Source organism: Sciurus vulgaris (genome assembly GCF_902686455.1).
Source record: "Sciurus vulgaris genome assembly, chromosome: 16".
NCBI classification, from domain to species: Eukaryota; Metazoa; Chordata; class Mammalia; order Rodentia; family Sciuridae; genus Sciurus; species Sciurus vulgaris.
In genome coordinates this window covers 27730866-27749127 of record NC_136477.1, presented here as the reverse complement: position 1 = coordinate 27749127, position 18262 = coordinate 27730866, and the positions used below count along the sequence as shown (strand labels likewise).

Sequence of the window (18262 nt, the reverse complement as noted above, 5' to 3'; positions counted from 1 at the left end):
AAAATATGAGTTTCTTTCAAAGCACAAGTGCCAGGTGAGGGTGGCCTGCAGGTCCTGCTGGTCACTGATGCTTGGAACTGGCTCCAGGAGAGTGAGGGAAGAAATGAAAGGACACAAGTCAGGACCCTGAGTGACGGGGCAGAGTGGAAGGGCTGGCCTCAGGGTGTAGCGGGGAGAAGAGGAGAGAGAGAAAAGGTGGCTTCTACTCTGAGAATTTCAGCTTCGTGTTCTCTGACAGTGAAGTGGGGAGAAGCCATCAGGCTGGAGACCTCATAAATCAGCATATTATAACTCCTAGAAAACGTTTCCTAGTGCTGAGTTAACTCTACTTTCTAAAGTAAAATCTTGCTGGCCTGATAAACATCCCTTTACTTGTATTATGGAAATGGTCCACGCTTGGGGTACAGGACTCACTCCAGAGCTTTCGAACCTCTGAACTGACCCACTGAGGTAGTTACTGGCTCAGTTCAATGTCTTACAAGCCTTGGGCAAAGTTTCTACAATGAACCCAACTCTCATTCCTACAAGTTCATCAGGGCACAAAAGTGGACCTTCTGTGAAGAGCGTCTTAGAACAAGCAGCCTAATCAAAGCCCGAAATCCAGGGACAGATCAGTATTGAAATACTGTCCTTGGTCACTCAGGTTCAAGATGGCTGACCAAGCACAAATATCTCTGTTGGCACCTCCTGAGACCCCACTGCAAGGACTATAAAGAAGTAGATTGGAACAGGGAGAACTTGGGGGAAGAGGAATCAGTTCATGATAATTTTCTGGAGTAAGTGGAAGATGGAAGAGTCTTGGTGGGTGAATTTGTACAGTGCATGGAGGGGCTGGGTTCCCCCATGTGGAATTAGAAAAGCTGCAGCCTCTGCCAGGCCAGCACTGCAGAGGGGCAAGAGAGAAGGGGACTGAAAATGGGGTCAAGGGAGGAGTGAGCCACTTCTGTACTCACTTCTCCAAACAGCAGGGCAGTTGATTGACTTGCGGCCCAAAGAGTTGAACCCACTACTGGAGACAGTGAGCATGAGCTGGTTCCGGAAGGAAAGCCTCACCTGGGGCATTTGAAGTCTCCAATGAGCTAGCTTTCCCTCCCCCACCTACCCAAGCACACCCCTGGGCTTCCCAGTCAGCCCTTGACCTTATTCTTGAATACGAATGGACAACCAAAAAAAAAAACTGAGATCGGAAGAAATGCTGTGTATGAAAAGAAAAATCATTATAAGTCTAAACAGAACGATTGACTTAGAAACAGATTATTCAGGGAATAAAAGAAATTATAAAAATGTAAAAGAAACCCTCAATTCTATGCAGTAAACACAAAGAGATTTGAGAACATGTTTTATTCATTGGCAAATGGATAGGATTCTATTTCTGTTTTTACGGTTCATGCAAGCATGAACCCAGGGCCTGTTCATGCTAGGTAAGGGCTCTACCTCTGAGCTACATCCCAGCCTTCCCTCCCTCCCTCCCTCCCTCCCTCCTTCCTTCCCTCCCTCCCTCCCTCCCTCCTTCCTTCCCTTCCTCCCTCCCTCCCTCCTTCCTTCCCTTCCTCCTTTCCTCTTTCTTTGTTTTGATACCAGGGTTTAAACCAGGGGTGCTTCACCACTGAGCCACATCCCCAACCCTTTTTGTTTTTTACTCTGAGATGGGGCCTTGCTAAGTTGCTAAGGGCCTCACTGTGACTGGCTTTGAACTTGGGATCCTCTTGCTTTAGCCTCCTCTGGAGCTGTTTGGGATTACAGGGGTGAGCCAGCCAGCCCAGCCTCTATTTCATTTTTAAAGGAAGTATCAGAGAACAAGAAAATGATTCCAGAGCCAAATAATCAGTGAAAGGATTAGAAGACAATGGTAAGAAATCTCAGTAAGAACATCTAAAAGAATAAATCTGTGAAACTCTACCCAAGTAATGAGAAAACCAGAAAAAAGTGCAAGATAAACAGAAGAAAAAGAAATAAGAGGTAGAATGGACTTACAAGTTCCTAGGCTTAAAGAGAAACACTTAAAAAAAAAAAAAAAAAAAAAAAACAATATAAGGGCAAATTGATTTACAAGCAAGGTAAACCAAATTATATACACGTATAAGAAGAAATAAAAACTCCTAGAAAGATAGAAATAGGATCAATGTCATGGTTCAAATTGACATGTAGGATTTTGGTTTTTTAAAAATTTTAAAAATTTTATTCTAAGTATACATGACAGAATGCATTTTGACACATCATATATAAATGGAGTATAACTTCTCATTCGTCTGGTTGTGCATGACGTAGAGTTACACTGGTCATGTAATTATAAATGCACATAGGGTAATAATGTCTGATTCATTCTATCATTCCTATCCCCATGCCCTCTCCCCTCTTCATTTCCCTCTGTCTAGTCCACAGTATCTCTTTTCTTCCCTGCACCCACCCAGTTATTGTGAATTAGCATCGCCTATCAGAGAAAACACTCAGTCTTTGGTTCTTTGGGATTGACTTATTTTGCTTAGCATGATATTCTCCAATTCCATCAAAATGTGGGATTTTCCCTTTATTTTTTTCAGAATGAGTGAACCTCAGGCATTTTTTTTTTTTTTAGCTTTTTTTTATTATTTTTAAAAAATTTTTATAGACTGGTTTTTTTTTTTACAGACTGCATTTTGATTCATTATACACAAATGGGGTAAATATTGGGAATTTGGAGGAAAATTGGTTATTATATGTAAAAGAATAAAAAAGATAAGTTTCCCATGCATAGTAAGACAGTTCTTATACTTATAACCCAAGAAAAATCATCTGAATGCAGAAGTTATGAAAAATTATTTAAAAGGCTGGAATTTCCAAAAAGTATTTTAACCTATTTGTATATAAAATTTAAAAATTATACTTATCAAATTAAAATTTGCCAAGGTAAAGATTATTTGCACTGGAAACTGATAAATAATTAAAAACATTTAAAAATGAGATTTTGAATGAGTAGAAGAGTATAAGGGAGAAAAGGGCTTTCATAGTAGAACATTCTCCTATAAATAGAAGTCGGATACTCCTAGACTTTACCTTTGTCTCCATGGAGGAAGGTGTATAACCATGACAGCTGTCTTGTCTTTACTGTGAAGAATAATCAGATAGCCATAACAACATTAGCACTATTGGTAATTAGTCTTAACAGTCAAGCTAAAACCAGAGCTATGGTGAAAGCATAAAATGCAAATGTCATCAGACGTGAGTGTATAGAGATAAAGAATGATGGACATTCTTTTAATACCTTAATCTTTTAAATGGGTGAGTCAAGAGATATGGTAAAACTTGATGAAATGAGAAATAGCTATTACTTAAAACTGCAGAGGTCACCAGGACAGCAATGCTTCTTAAAGTGTGGTCCCCGAACCAGCAGCTGCAGCCTCTCTTGGGATCTTGTGAATTGAAAAAGGGAAATTTGGGGCCAACCCAGCCCCACCAAAACAGAAACTCCTGGGGGAGGCCCCACAATCCGCGTGTGAACGTGCTGACCTGGGGCTCTGATTCAGCTCCCTTGTGAGAATCGGGCAGTCTGAGAAGCTGAAGGGAGTGACTTGCCAGTCAAGTTAGGCAGGAGGAAGGGAGCAAGACCTTGTGTCTCTGGGATCAGTTCTTGCCTGTGGAGGTGGGAATTCAGCGAGATAGCATCTTTTTCTGGTAAATCAAGGAGTAGTCCTGTTGGCGTGTGTTCTAGAGATATGGAAACAATCACCAAGAGAAACACACGGGTGATCGTGATTTCGCCTTAAGAGAAAGGCACAGTATGGGAGGTGTGTGGTGGGGGGCTATTTTTTTTTTTTAAACCATGTGATTCTTTTTGAAATTAAAAGAAATATTGTTGTGAGATTGGGAATACTGTCCAGGAGCCTGAGAAATGATCTGAGAGAGCAATTCTTGCGTATTCTGCTTTTCCTAATTAAGAAAAAAAAGGCAGGGGGAGGGGATAGTTTAATGATATTCTTCCATGATTCCTCCATGTGTCTTCCAGATGTTGGCTCAGTTTGAGGGGCAGAATGATTGGGAGCTAGGCCCACTCCAGGAAGCAGAGCTGATTTTTAATGAGAACTCTAGAGCCAGCTGCACCCCAAATAGTATTCGAATCCCTCCTCTTTGTTCTCTCTCTCTATTCTCCTCCCCTCCCCCAGGCCAGGCCACAATTATTGGTCACCTAGGTCAGGTCACTTCCCTGCTTAACCCCCTCCAACAGCTTTTCCTCTTTGTAAGATCCCCAAGACTGCACAATGGGGCCCCTACCTCTCCAGAATTGTCTAGTGCCATCCAGTTACTGTACTCTAACCATCCCCAAGCTCTTTCTTGCCTCAGGACCTTTGTACGTGCTGATACTGTTTCTGTAAAGCTCCTCATCCTGCTTTTCTCATGACCATTTTTCATGTTTTAGGTTTCCACCTAAATCTGACCTCTTCAGAGAACCATCTCTCAACTGTCCTGTATTCCTTGACCCAGCTGCCTATTTCATTACTTCATGAGATCGATCACAGTTTATTATCTCATCCACTTGCTGTTATGGGGCACAACTTAAGAACAGACTGATCACCACTAAGAAGTTCAAATTTGAGAGTCTTTATTAAGCCAGCCAGCTGACTATCTCACACAATGCCCCAAAAATGGCTATTGGGAGAACAGCCCCGACTGTAGGGTTGCAGGGGGTTTTTATACTAAAAATCAGTACATCAATCATAAGTGTCTGTTGCTATGATTCGAAATTATGAACTCACATCATGAGATCTGAAATCATTAGCAGAGGGGGAGGTGGGTCAAAATGACCTTACTTAAGGTACAAACTAAAGAATGGTTACTAACATCTAAACAATAACTGTTGATATCACTGATAACATGGTACATTGTTTAGGAAACTAGGAATCAAAAAGAGAACAATTTCTCATTTTACAAGAATTGCCATTTTGTCATTTTGTATTGCCAAACAAGTCATGCTAAGCAACTGTTGATGGATACAGAGGTGGGGCTTCCCCATGGGAGAAGCATTTCCTACATAACATGGAGTCTCAAGGTAAAATGGAGTCTGTTTAGTCATTGCTCATATAGCCTGGCCTAAAACATTTCCATGGAGTCAAATATGTCAAACTGTCATATTGCTTTTATGTGTCCTTCTCTAGAACAGAAGGCCAGTGAGGGCAGAGGTCTACTTTACCTTATTGGCTACTGATCCCCAATACCTTGTCTGGCTTATAATAGTGCTCAATAAATATATCTCAGAAACCAAAACCAAAAATGTTTTCCCCGATAAGTGAATGATGATACATAATGGGAGTTAGGGGGCGGGGTGTAAGAGAAGAATGGAGGAACTTTGGATTATGTAGAGGGAAATGAGAGGGGGGAGGGGGCGGGGTATGCAAGTTGGTGGAATGAGACAGACATCATTACCCTATGTACATGTATGATTACATGAATGGTGTGAATCAACATTGTGCACAACCAGAGAAATGAAAAGTAGTACCCCATTTCTGTATAATGAATCAAAATGCAGTCTATAAAAATTTTAAAAAAAATCTATATATCTAGATATCTAGATATATATCTCAGCTGAAAGAGCCCTTCTGAAAGAACATAAGGTTAGGCCATTCTACAAAGGTTGGACATCAGAATTTCTTCACTGACAGATTCAGCAAAGTTCTATTAAAAAAAAAAAAAAAAAAAAGTGCTCCATGATCCCTCTGGGAATTTCCCATGGACCAGAGATGGTGATGTGGTATTCCAGTGACTTACACCACAGTATATGTGTGCACATTAGTCTGCTTTTCAAAAACAAGATGGAACCCGTATGACTGGTGGTTTTGTTGAGAATCCCCACTTTATCTCTTAGCAAAAAGCAAGGTGCTTTACCCTAGTACTAATTTTTAACCATGTTGAAGGCATAAGCTTTGTGTCTCCATCGTGCTGGAAATCATTAGCATTTGTTACTCACACCCCAGGCCCCTCAAGGCCAGAGTGTGCAGGAATATAACCCCATGCCTGTGAAAACCCACTTTTTGCACAGCCCGGACATTTGGTAATACTTTCCCAGCTGAGGTGCCCAGATGGCTTAAAGTGCTATTATTTATAGCTCCAGGGCTTATTTTCATTAGCAGATATAAATGTCTCTGCAGAAGGAATGGAAGGCTGAGGAGTTGAGAGGGAAGACAAGGAGAGAAAGAAGAGTAACCTCAGACATCAGAACCAGAGAGGGTTTCAAGACCATTCAGCCTGGAGAATTCCAGATGGCACTCCTGGGAGCCAGAGAGCAGTCTGGACCTGCTGAGGAAGGAAGGAGGGAAGAGGTGTTAGAAGAGAGGGTTCCTACTCTCCATCCCTGTTTCACTAGATCACCCTACTTTTATAGGCATCTCCTGCTGGGCATATACTTCTTTCCAGAAGGGCACTGTGGGGCAACAGGTGTGAAAACCATCAAGTTTTAAGTATGAGTGCGAAAAACAAACACAAGTAGATCAACTTCTTTGGGGTCTGGAGAAATCTGGCTGTGTTTGTATGCCACAGGCCTCTTCAAAGTTAATCCTGAGGGCAAAGGAGAGGGGGTTTCTACTGTCAAAAGCCAGGCTATATCCTGAAGTGACCTGTTAAATTTGCAAAATTTGGGGGTTGTGGCTCAGTGGTAGAACACTTGCCTGGCATGTGTGAGGCACTGGGTTCGATCCTCAGCACCACATATAAAGAAATGAAGTTCCATTGACAACTTAAAATTTTTAAAACATTTGCAAACATTTCCTTTATATTTTATTTTTGCTATTTATGGAGAAAATGTTCCCTACTCTTCTGAAAGTCTTTTCAGAAGAAAATAGTGGGTTTTTCCAAACTCTTCAAGCCTGCTGGTTTTCTTTTTTTGTTTTAATTAGTTATACATGACAGTAGAATGCACTTTAATACATCATACATAATGGAGTATAATTTCTCATTCTTCTGGTTATACACGATGTACAATCCCACCGGGATTATAATGGGGTAATAATGTCTGTTTCATTCTCTCCTTCCTACGCCATACTCCCTACCCTCCCTTTGCTCCCCTCAGCCTGATCTAAAGTAACTGTCTTCTTCCCTACCCATCCCTCCCCATTGTGAATTAGCATCTACATATCAGAGAAAACATTGGACTTTTGGTTTTGAGGTATTGGCTTATTTCATTTAGCATGATATTCTCCAGCTCCACCCACTTACCAGCAAATGCCAGAATTTCATTCTTCATTAAGGTTGAGTAATAGTCCATCGTATGTGTGCGCGTGCGCGCGCGTATGTATGTATACACCACAATTTTTTTTTTTTTATCTTTTCATCTGTTAAAGGGCTCCTCCGTTGGTTCCATAGTTTAACTGTTGTGAATTGAGCTGCTGTAAAAACTGATGTGGCTGTGTCACTGTAATATGCTGATGTTAAGTGGTTTTGTTCTGTATTCTCTTACTGAAAACTTTGCCTGAGAGCACACAGCTTGTGGATGTGTAAATGATCCAGGGAACACATCCAGTGGACAGTCTCTGGCTGGGGAAGAAACATCAGCACCTCTTTTCTTGTCTTCTGGGATGACTTAGGAGTCAACTGTGAGGCCCTTGCTCTTGACAGTTTACCTGGGGCCATACCAGGAAGTGTCCTTCCAGGTGGGCGGGAGAAGCCTGGCTGGGTCCTCTCCAGTTTGTGGGGGGCTATCTTTCTCACTCCCAGTTGTCTGCTCGCATCTGGCTTAGCACCTTGTAGAAACACAACTAGCAGACTTACTTTTTCCTTTGCTCTGAAGGCACTGGCCCCATTATTTGAATTCATTCTGTTCTTTGACCTCTTATGACTTATTATTAATAACAACTTTAAAAAAAATGAAATAGAACACGAAATGATGAAAATCATAGAGGAAGCACTTTTAGCTCTGGAGGCAGAAGGTCCCTAGAAGAGAGTTTATGGTTGATATTAAAAGTTGGGGGTTGCAGAGGGACATGAAATGTAGTCCATAAAAGGCGATCCAGTCCCAGGCAGATCTCAGAACGGCACTGTGCGGGGAGTTCAAAGTGGACCAGGACTTCTTTCTTGGTCCATTTTCTGTTCCTCTAACAAAATACCTGAGGCCGGCTAATTTATAAAAAATGGGTTTATTTGACTTGCAACTCTGGAGGTGGGGAAATCCAGGAGCATAGCACTGGCACCTGCTCTGCATCTGGCAAGGGCCTTCTTGCATATCAGCATGGTGGAGGCATCACATGGTAAAATAAAGCAAAGCACGGGTCTTTTAAAAAGCCACTAATGCCATCAGGACCCCATTCTCATGACTTCATCTAATCCTAATTACCTCCCAAAAACACGGACTGCAAATACCATTAACATATGATTGGGGGATTAAGTTTCAGTGTTAGCTTTCTGTTACTAAAACAAATCCTTGAGATAAGTCAATTTAAATAGAGAAAAGGTTTATTTTAACTCACAATTTTGGAATTTCAGTCCATAACCAATTAACACTGTTACTTTGAATCTGGGGTGGCACAGGACATCATGATGAGAGTGCAGGAGGGGGAGGCCCTTCAGCTCCTGGCTGGGAGCAAAGAAGAAAGAGAGGAAAGAAGAAGGGAGGGATGTCCCAATGTCTCCTTCAAGGGCATGCCCCCGGTGACCTAACGTAGCCCTGCTAGGCCCCACCTCCCAGCTTCCCAATAGTGTGTGGGCTGGGGACCAAGCCTTTAATGACTAGGCCTTTGAGGGACACTTGTCCAAACTGTAGTCGTTGGTGGCATCTAGTGTGTCGGAGCAGTCAGCTCCTGTGCAGTTACCACAGAGGTTGACCTGGATCATTTAAAGATGCAGTTGCACAGAGCGCAGAGCCGTGGTGTAAGCCAGAAGATGCCAAGACAGAACTCGCTTCCAACGTTCCACAGGGGCATGCCGAGTATCGGTGCCATGCTTGTGTTTAGAGGGAGAGCAGCAGAGCACTCTCTGCGCCCACGATTGCAAAACCTAAGAGGACAATTTGTACAGACCTTAGGACAAAAGGAATGTCACAGCTTTGATTTTATGAAGTGTTTGCCTTTCGTTTGCTCTTGAGGACATGATATTCTGCAGGACCTGATTTTAAACGGCAGGTCATGAACCTTTTTCTTCCTTCTGTTGGGCGCAGGCCTAAGCGGAACTGAAATTCCTGAGACCACCCTGCATTCTTACACTGGGCCACTCAAAGGGAGGTGCTGGGTTCTGGACAAAGAAATAGAATCGAGAGGGAGGAAGCTGAGTTTCCTGCTGGGTGATGCAGGTTGCAGGAGTGGATTACCTTTGGCTGGGCCTCTGGGAACTTATGCAGGACTATAGGAGGAGCACCAGCCCAGAGGTGTCACTCCTGTCCTCCAGGCAGAATGCCGCACTCCAGGGCAGAGACCCTAGGTGAAGTCACTTTGCACAGCAGGATATATGTCTTGCTCTTTCAGCTTAAAACAGCCTTCCCAGGGAGTCCCCTGGGGTGGGATTTGAAAAGCACTTCTCCCCACCTGGTCTGATTGTCCTTTTCTCCAGGCTTAGCCTGGGGCTTGGTTGCCACGGCAACCCTATAAACAAGCATCCAATCCAATAATTCTGTGTTTTGTTTTGTTTTGTTTTTTTTAAATGAATATAACCAAATCCAAAAAACCAGTTGTCCTCTGAAGGTAACAGCTAAGAGTGAGAAGCCTCCTTCCTGTTAGAAGGGGGGACTTTCTAGTGCAGATTTGGGTAGGAGAAAGGTCCCCCAAGTCCTGAGCACTGGGATGACTTCCTGTCTGAAATCACCCTCAACCAGGAGTAGTCTCTGAGCTGCCAGCCCCTGAATCGCATGTCCCCAAGGCTGCCCTTGGCCTTGGTGGCCGTGGCATTGTGAGAAAGGCCCACGGTGACCTCTGTGCTCTGGCGCCGAGGGAAGTGGATCTGGGCCCGATTGTTTTGTTTCACTTCCCCTGGCTCAAAGGGAATGAGGGAACCAGGATTCAGTGAGCTGCGCCCCCAGGGCACGTCCAGGGATGCCTATTTTTATGAACAAGGTTTTGTTGGAGTATGTTCGTGTCTACTCCTTTACCTATTGCATTTCCTATGACAGGAGAGTTGAATTGTTGTGGACCGAGACCTCGTAGCCCTGGGTTTCACTGTGTGTGTGCGTGTGTGTGTGTGTGTTGCTGGGGATTGAACCCAGGGATGCTCTACCCTGAGCTATATCCCCAGCCTTTTAAGAATTTTTTATTTTAAAACAGTCTTGCAAAGTTGGCCAGCCTGGTCTCAAACTTGTGATCCTCCTGCCTCAGCCTCCTAAGTAGCTGGGATTATAGGCACGCGCCACCACACCCAGCTTTACTATCTGATTCTTTTTGGCCAAAGTTTGGCAACCCTGCTCTAACACAAGTAGAACAAGGATTTGGTGAGAAACTAGAGGATTTACAAAAGAAAATTGTATTCTCCAGGGAAACCCAAGATGAAGAGCAGGTAAGAAAGGAACCCGCATGTATATCCAGCCTATGAGGCTGAGGAGCCTGGCAGGAAGCAGCCTTCCCCTGAGAGACAGTTCAGCCTCCTGTCCCCAGGGAGGGTTGAGACATGATGGAGTCTGAGACCTGTTGGCATGTCCTGGAAAAGCTGCTTCCAGGGCCATCAACAGATAGATGGCTTTTGCCAACCTGCAGGTGGAGGCTGGAGGGGGCAGCAGCCGGGAGATGCTTCCAGGCAGGACTGGAATTTGTCTGATAAAGGCGGCCAAGCCTGTATTTGCCTAGAAGACCAGGGGGATACGGGCAAAAGCAGACGGAGGAGGTCTTTGGAGGTCCAGCTTGCAGCTGTTGGGATTGTTCCTCAGAGGAAAATCAGGAGGGTGGCCTGTTGGCTTTGTGGAGAAGCTGGACTCTTTGTACTTTGTACAAAGAAGTCGTTTCTACTTGTTCCTGGAAGCCGTGCTATTGTCTAGCCTTTTGAGGCTGCTTGTGCCTGTGCTCCTGCCCCAGAGACAGGTTTCTCAGCTCCTTAGGAAACAGCTTGGCCTTTCGCCTAGAGACGAATCCAGACCCAGGCACTGGATTCTGAGTCTCAGCCATGGTGCCTCCAGTGCACGGCATGGGTCTTCTGATTCCCTGGCGTCTTGCATTTTTACCCTCAGAACAACTGCATTCCCAGCCTTGCCTGAGCCAGGGCTTAAATCGTACAGCCTGCTTTTGTCTGTAGTGTTGCTCTAGTTAAGGCAAGCCTGTAGGCTGGTGGAGTGTTCATTCTAGAATGCTCCATGAATGGCTCGTTAAATGTATCACTGCCTAGCACACCACTCGGGAATTTCATTTTTTTTGGAACATATTTAAGGTGCACAGAGTAATTTTTTTTTCATTTTTTTCTTTTTCTTTTTTTTTTTTTTTTTGCAGTGCTGGGGATTGAACCCAGGGCCTTGTACTTTGGAGGCAGGCCCTCTACCAACGGAGCTACATCCCCAACCCCAGAGTAATGTTTTGATATACGTATCCATAGTGAAGTGATTACTACGGTGAAGTGGATTAACATAATCTGTTTCCTCACTAATTATTTTTCTTCCTCCCCTGGTGGGAAGAACACTTGGAATCTACTCTCTTGGCAAATTTCCAGTATATAATACAATGTTATTAACTAGACTGGTCATGCTGTACATTAATCTATATTCTATATAACTCTGTACCTTTGTCCAACATCTCCTCATTCCCTCCCCTGGTCCATTGCCCTTGGCCTTGGTAACCAGCAAGGTTCCATTCTGTTTCTGGTTATTTAGCTATTTTAGAGTCCACATATAAGTGAGAACATGCGGTATTTTTCTTTCTGTGTCTGGCTTATCTCACTTTGCATAATATCCTGAAGGTCCCTTCCTGTTGTCAAAAATGGCAGGATCTCCTTTTTAAGGCTGAATAATATTCCATGGCAGATATACACTTTTCCATAAGGTGGTCAGACTTAGGCTTTTCTTGCTTTGTGATGGTGTGAAAGCATTCCCACATAACCATTCTGTTTTTTTTTTTTTTTTTTCTTACAGTGTAGTATTCAGTAAGTCACTTGAGATGGTCAACACTTCATTATATAATAGGCTTTATGTTAGATGTCCAGCTGGAGGCTCACATAAGTGTTCTGGGTGTGTTTAAGGTAGCCTAAGCTGAGCTACAGTATTCGGCGGGTCAGGTGTATGAGATGCATTTTTTACTTAAGCTATTTTCAACTTACAGTGGATTTCAGGATGAGGCCCTCTCGTGAGTGGAGAAGCTTTTGTATTTACAAAAATCTCTTTATCCATTTACCTGTTGACAGACGGGTTGCTTCCTATGTTGGCAAGTGTGAACGGTGCTGTAGTCAACCCGAGAGTGCAGAAATCTCCAGGAGGTGCTGATTTTATTTCCTTTGGGTTTGCTGGATTGTTCTGCAGTTCTGTTTTCAATGTTTCGAGGAACTTTCAAAATACCGTTTTCCATCTCAGCAGTACCAATTTACCTTCTGTCAACAACATCCAAGTGCCCCCTTTTCTCCACACCCTCAGCGACCCCGGTGACCCCTTCTCTGACCATAGCCATGCTAAGGAGTGCGAGGTGATCTTAGGGTGGTTTTGATTTGCATTTCCCCAGTGTGGCTTTTCCAGCAGAAAACTTGCAGAACAGAAAGGAGCGGAATGATACAAAGTGCTGAAAGAAAGAAAATGCCAACCCAGAATACTTTATCTAGAAAAATCTGCCCTTCAGAAGTGGAGGGTGTGTGTGCAGACTTCTTTTGCCTCTAGACCTGCTTTACCAGAAAGATTGAAAGGGGTTCAAGTTGAAATGAAAGGACTCTAAGCAGCATCAAGAGAAATGATGAGGTAGGAAGCTCGGTGGCCAAGGCAGAGCTAGACAAAAACACAATATTGTATGGCTGTAAAAGGCTGGCCAGTCATCTTAAATTCTATGACAGCCATTAAAAGATAAAAGCATGCAGGCGAGGTGGGGCACGCTTGTAATCCCGGCGCCTCCGGAGGCTCACTGACGCGGGAATGAGAGTTCAAAGCCAGCCTCGGTAAACGCGAGGAGCTAAGCAACTCAATGAGACCCTGTCTAATAAAATACAAAATAGGGCTGGGGATGGGGCTCAGTGGTCGAGTGCCCCCAAGTTCAATCCCCAGTACCCCCTCCAAAAAAATTAAAGCTACTTATAACTACATTGTGTTAGTGAGTCTGGAAGTTGTTGTAAATTAGGACACCAACAGCATATGATGCAGGGGAAGGAAAGGGGGACCAGAGAGTTCCCTTATGCAGGTGAAGCTATCAGCTTATAATAGACTATCAAGAAGAAACATTATTACATAGATGTTTAGTGAGCCCCTTGGTAACCACAAAGGAAATACATGTAGAAGTTACACAAAAGAAAAAAATTCCAACCAAGAAAATTTCAATACCAAGAAAAAAGAAAAAAACAAGTAACACCAAAGAAAATAGCAACAGAGAAAAAAGGGGTTACAAGAACTATAAGGAGTACAGAAAACAGCTATCAAAATAACAGAGTCCTTTTTTTTTTTTTTTTTTTTTTTTTGGTGCTGGGGATTGAACCTAAGCATGCTTTACCACTGAGTTCTTTTTTATTTTGAGACATGATCTCACTGAGTTGCTGAGGCTGGCCTCAAATTTGCAATCCGCCTGCCTCAGCCTCCTGAGTCGCTGGGATGACAGGTATGCACCATCATGCCTGGCTTAGAAAATCCTTTTGTATTAATACTTTAAATGTAAATAGACTAAACTACTCAATAAAAAGCTACATGGAGACTGAAAGAATTACAAGAACACACAGTGACTGGAAGGATTATAAGAACACACATAGAAACACACACGGTCCAACTGTATGCTGTCTACTCAAGAGGCTCACTCACTTTAGATTCAGGGATGTACAGAGGGATGGGAGAATAGTCCAGGCAATGATAAACCAAAGAAAGATATTACATAATGTTAAAGTATTAGTTCAACAAGGAGATATAACAGCTACCATTTTTTTTTGCACCCAACATCAGAATACTTACATATTTAAAGCAAATATTGACAGATTTGAAAGGAGACTTGACAGCAGTTACAGTAATAGATTTCAGTGTCTAGATAAATAGAACATCTAGGCAGAAAATCAATAAAGCAGCAGCAGATTTGAACAGTTTTATAGACCAGATAACCAAACAGACACATAAAGAACTTTGCACTTGACAGAATATACATTTTCCAAGTGCACAAAGAACATTTTCAGGGTGGAACACATGTTAGGTCACAAAACAAATCTTAACCAATGTCCTGAGCACAAGGGAATAAACTAGAAGTCAATTAACAGCAAGAAAATGGGAATATTGCAAATTTGGAATGTGGTAGCACTTGGTCTAGGCATCTCCATCTGGTGCCTATGAAGAGCCCTGATGGTCCCACTTTTTTTTGGAGGGGGGGTAACCAGGGATTGAACTTGGGGTCACTCAACCACTGAGCCCCATCTCCAGCCCTATTTTGTATTTTATTTAGAGGCAGGGTCTCACTGAGCTGCTTAGCACCTCGCTTTGACTGAGGCTGGCTTTGAACTCTCAATCCTCCTGCCTCAGCCTCCTGAGCCGCTGGGATTCTAGGCATGTGCCACCACGCCGGTGGGTCCCACTTTCTTGATGACTGACTTGCGTGGCCTGTGAGCTGAGGAGGCTGTCTGTTTTCTCCATATGAGCCTCTCCAGGGCAAGCTGGGCTTTACTCTGCACAGAGTGGCCAAGCTCCAAGAAAAAAAACTCAAGCAAAAGAGGGAAGCTCCATTGCTTTTTATGGCCGAACCTCAGAAGTCACATAGCATTATTTCCACTGTAACCACAAATCCTCCTGATGCCGGGGGAGGAAGCATTAGACTCTGCCTCTCAATGACGGGATTGTCAAAGTCACACTGTAAGGAGTGCGATGGGAGGGTGTCCTTGCGTAGATTCTTGGAAAGCAAGGTCACCCGCAGAGAAGTAGAATCACATCTGCCCTTTGTCTCCCTTGTCCCCTCTCTTCACCGTCACTCCAGAGGCCCCATGGCATTCACTTCTGTGCAGTGAGCAAATTGCGAGGCCAGTCCAGGGGACAGCTGGCATGGGAGCCAGGATGACAGATCAGGAGGGCAGGCCTGGAACTCGCAGCCTACATGTCACAGGGTGGACTTAGGCCACGTCCTCCTCTTCAGTTTTCACCTGCTTTCTACCTGCATGCACACCCCTCCATCCTGCCTCCAAAACCCAGGAATTGGACCGTCTCTCTCACCTTTCACCTAGAGACAAATCCAGACCCAGGCACAGGATTCTGAGTCTCAGCCATAGGGCCTCCAGTGCATGGCACAGGTCTCTTGATGGAGGTAGGGTAGTCTCACCACCAACCTGATCAAGCCAGGAGGAGGAGACCAACCCAGGGGCACATCTGGGTTTTGTGGGGCCCGAAGCCTATACAGTTGACGGGGAGGGAAGGGCTTGAAGGAAAAAAAAATGTAAAATTATGAATAACAAAGTTGGGTTCAATGCCGCACAGGGGCCATGTCAGGGGACCTTCCAGTGTAGGCTTGATCAGGTGGGTGGTGAGGTTACCCTTGGTGCTGCTTTGCTAGTTATAGGCTCCCAAAGCATTTCTTGCCTGGGATGTTGTAGCTCTCACTCCCTCTTCCTCCTCTCTGACCCTGGTTGAGATTGCAAACCAAGTACAAAAGTCTTACCCTGAAGTCTCCTGCAAATCTGGCTCTCTCCTTGCCCCTGTAGTGTCCAAAAGAACATAGGAATTTCCTCTCTTTGCTCAAGACTTCCATGATTTCCCCCTGTAATCAAGGAAGGGAATGTTGGCTGGGACATCTTAGTCTTTTGGAAACGTGGCACAGGAATATGAATTTCCATAGGCAAAATTACCCTGTCTGGTTGAGTCTAGACTCTCCATCGGCCAGCAAGTTTGTTGGAGCCCACGCTGGCACTCCGAGAAGCCACTTACACTTCTTCCACGGGAAAGCACCCCAAACTGTGCTGTAGGGGAGGAAGAAAAGCTCACAGCCATGAGTGGTTGAATGTGAATAAATCACAACACCACAAAAGGACAATGGGTTCTTCTCTCCAAATCCCACTGAATGATCAAAGCCAAAATCCCAGTTGTCCTGAAGCATCTCCATCATCCAGAGCATAGGGAGACTGCTGTCTCAAAATCAGAAACGTCAGCGAGACCAGATGGAGGGACATACTAACAAGCCATCCTTGCGCGGCAGAGAAGGAAATGCTAACCCTTCACAAAGTGCTGTTCCCGATTCCCTGGCCAACCTGCATGCTCTCTGCAAGTCCTGTTGGTTTTAGCCGCAGGGCCTTGGCCCAGCACTGGGTGGGGCTTGCACTGTGGAAGCCGAGTCTCAGTTTGAGAAAAGGCACTGTTCTTGCTCACCACTAGCTGCTTCACCCAGAAGCTGGAAGGCATCCCTTCTGTCACATCACGATGCCTTCCACCTAATGGCCTGCTTGCCTTTGACATTTCCCTTTGGCACTCACAATTCCATTTGGTCCCCTTGCTTAGGCAGAGCCTATCTCAAATAGATTTTTCTCTTCCTTGAGAGAACACATGGGGGAAATGACCTGACTGTAATCTAAGAATTATTTACTCTGTGGAATGATTATTCATTCATATCCAAGAGCATCTGAAAGGTTTTTGTTTCCAGATAAGCACAGATAAAAGGATGCTGGTTGTGCATACTTCTTGAAAAAGTACTTGAGTAGACTGAGAAGTGAATCCAGTAAGGAATGCACTCGTAAATCAAGACCACTGTTGATTTAGGCTTCCGCAGAGCCTCCAGAAGCTTCCCTCGACTCTGCCAGGGAACTGGCTTCTTGGAGGTGGGAGGAGAGGCTTGGAGGGTCCAAAGGAAGAATTCCCAGATTGGCAAGAAGGGAGTAGGACATGATTTATTCATTTGCCCTTAAACCTTCTACCAACCTTTCTATTACTTCTTTCACAGACTGTCTTTGAGAGGAATTGCCGATCTGAGGACTGTGCAGCCGACCTGCAGCTCCGGGGGAAACTGTTGCTCTCCAGGTATGTCAATGTTCCTTTTGTGACATTGTTCTGAGAACTTCAGTTTTTCTTAACTCCAGGCCCCAAACCTGAAGGTTCAGATTTTCCCACTGCACAGGGTAAACAGTGTTGGCGGGTTATGGTCATATATTGTGATTTTTTTTTTTTAATGTATGTTTATAATTTTAACAAAAGCCATGATTTGGGGAAGATAGTTTGGATTTTGTTTACATGTCACATATCTCACAAGTTAGCTTAGATTTCTAATTTCTAAGAGTATTTGGGTGTTGGGAGGATATTGTATGTTTACTTGTTATATTAAATTGAACCATATGATATTGCCAAGTTTGAACCTGTTGGGACCATGTTGTGATTTAACCTCTTACTACATAAAGTTTTTTTTTTTTTTTTTTTTTTCCTCTTGCACTGAACAGTGGTGTCTTTCTTGCTTTAGCAGCATGTCACTATGTTTCTGTAGCAGGACAGGGGTGGAGGCAAGGGGCAGGTCATTCTGATCCAAGCAGACTGTCTCTTTGTTATTTCAGGGTTTCCTCCTGCAGTACGTAAGTCCCCCAAGGCTAAAGGTGAACCGGTTACAGAGGCTTTCTGTTTCCTCTTTGCCAACCTTTTATTTTAGACTTCTTTTAGGATGAAGGTACTGGTCCCGAATCATTTAGCCACATTTCAAGAATGGCTTCCTTTTGTAACCATACCTTCTGAAAGATTGGGGCCAGAAACCCCTCTGTAAGATTTATTACCATTTCTCAAAACAGTCCTCAGTTTTGATAGCTAGTCTCTAAAATGCCATACTGTCACTTACTTGCAAGGCTGAAAGTTAAATTTGGATGGAATTAAAGGAATATCCCATCATGAATTAGTCACTACCCTAAGACATTTTTGCTTTTTTATGATAAATAATCTTTTAGGAGGCTCAGGCAGGAGAATCACAAGTTCAAAGCCAGCCTCAGCAACTTAGTGAGGCCCGGAGCAACTTAGTGAGACCCTGTCTCAAAATATTTGGAAGGGCTGGGGATGTGGCTCAGTGCCTCTGGGTTCAATTCCCAGTACCAAAAATAAACAAATAATCTTTTATTCATCAAAGAAAAATAATGCTAAGATGCCTTTTCTTCTGTTTTGACTTTTCTATGGAAAGGCGTGTTCCCCTTTTCTCCCCACTGTAATGTACACACAAATACTCTTCCAAACCACTGAAATATTAATTAACTTCACTTTTACTCTGGAGAAAAAAATGGCAGCTTAAAG

At 43.8% G+C, this 18262-nt stretch overlaps 1 protein-coding gene across 1 annotated transcript in view; it reads left to right on the top strand.

The window, feature by feature from the left end:
• Window positions 1-18262, top strand: part of ITGA9 (integrin subunit alpha 9) — a 326698-nt gene that overhangs the window by 157702 nt on the left and 150734 nt on the right. Inside the window, exon 17 of the mRNA XM_079116258.1 lies at window positions 16944-17020. Coding sequence (XP_078972384.1) covers window positions 16944-17020 — 77 coding nt within the window. The remainder of the gene's footprint in view (window positions 1-16943; window positions 17021-18262) is intronic.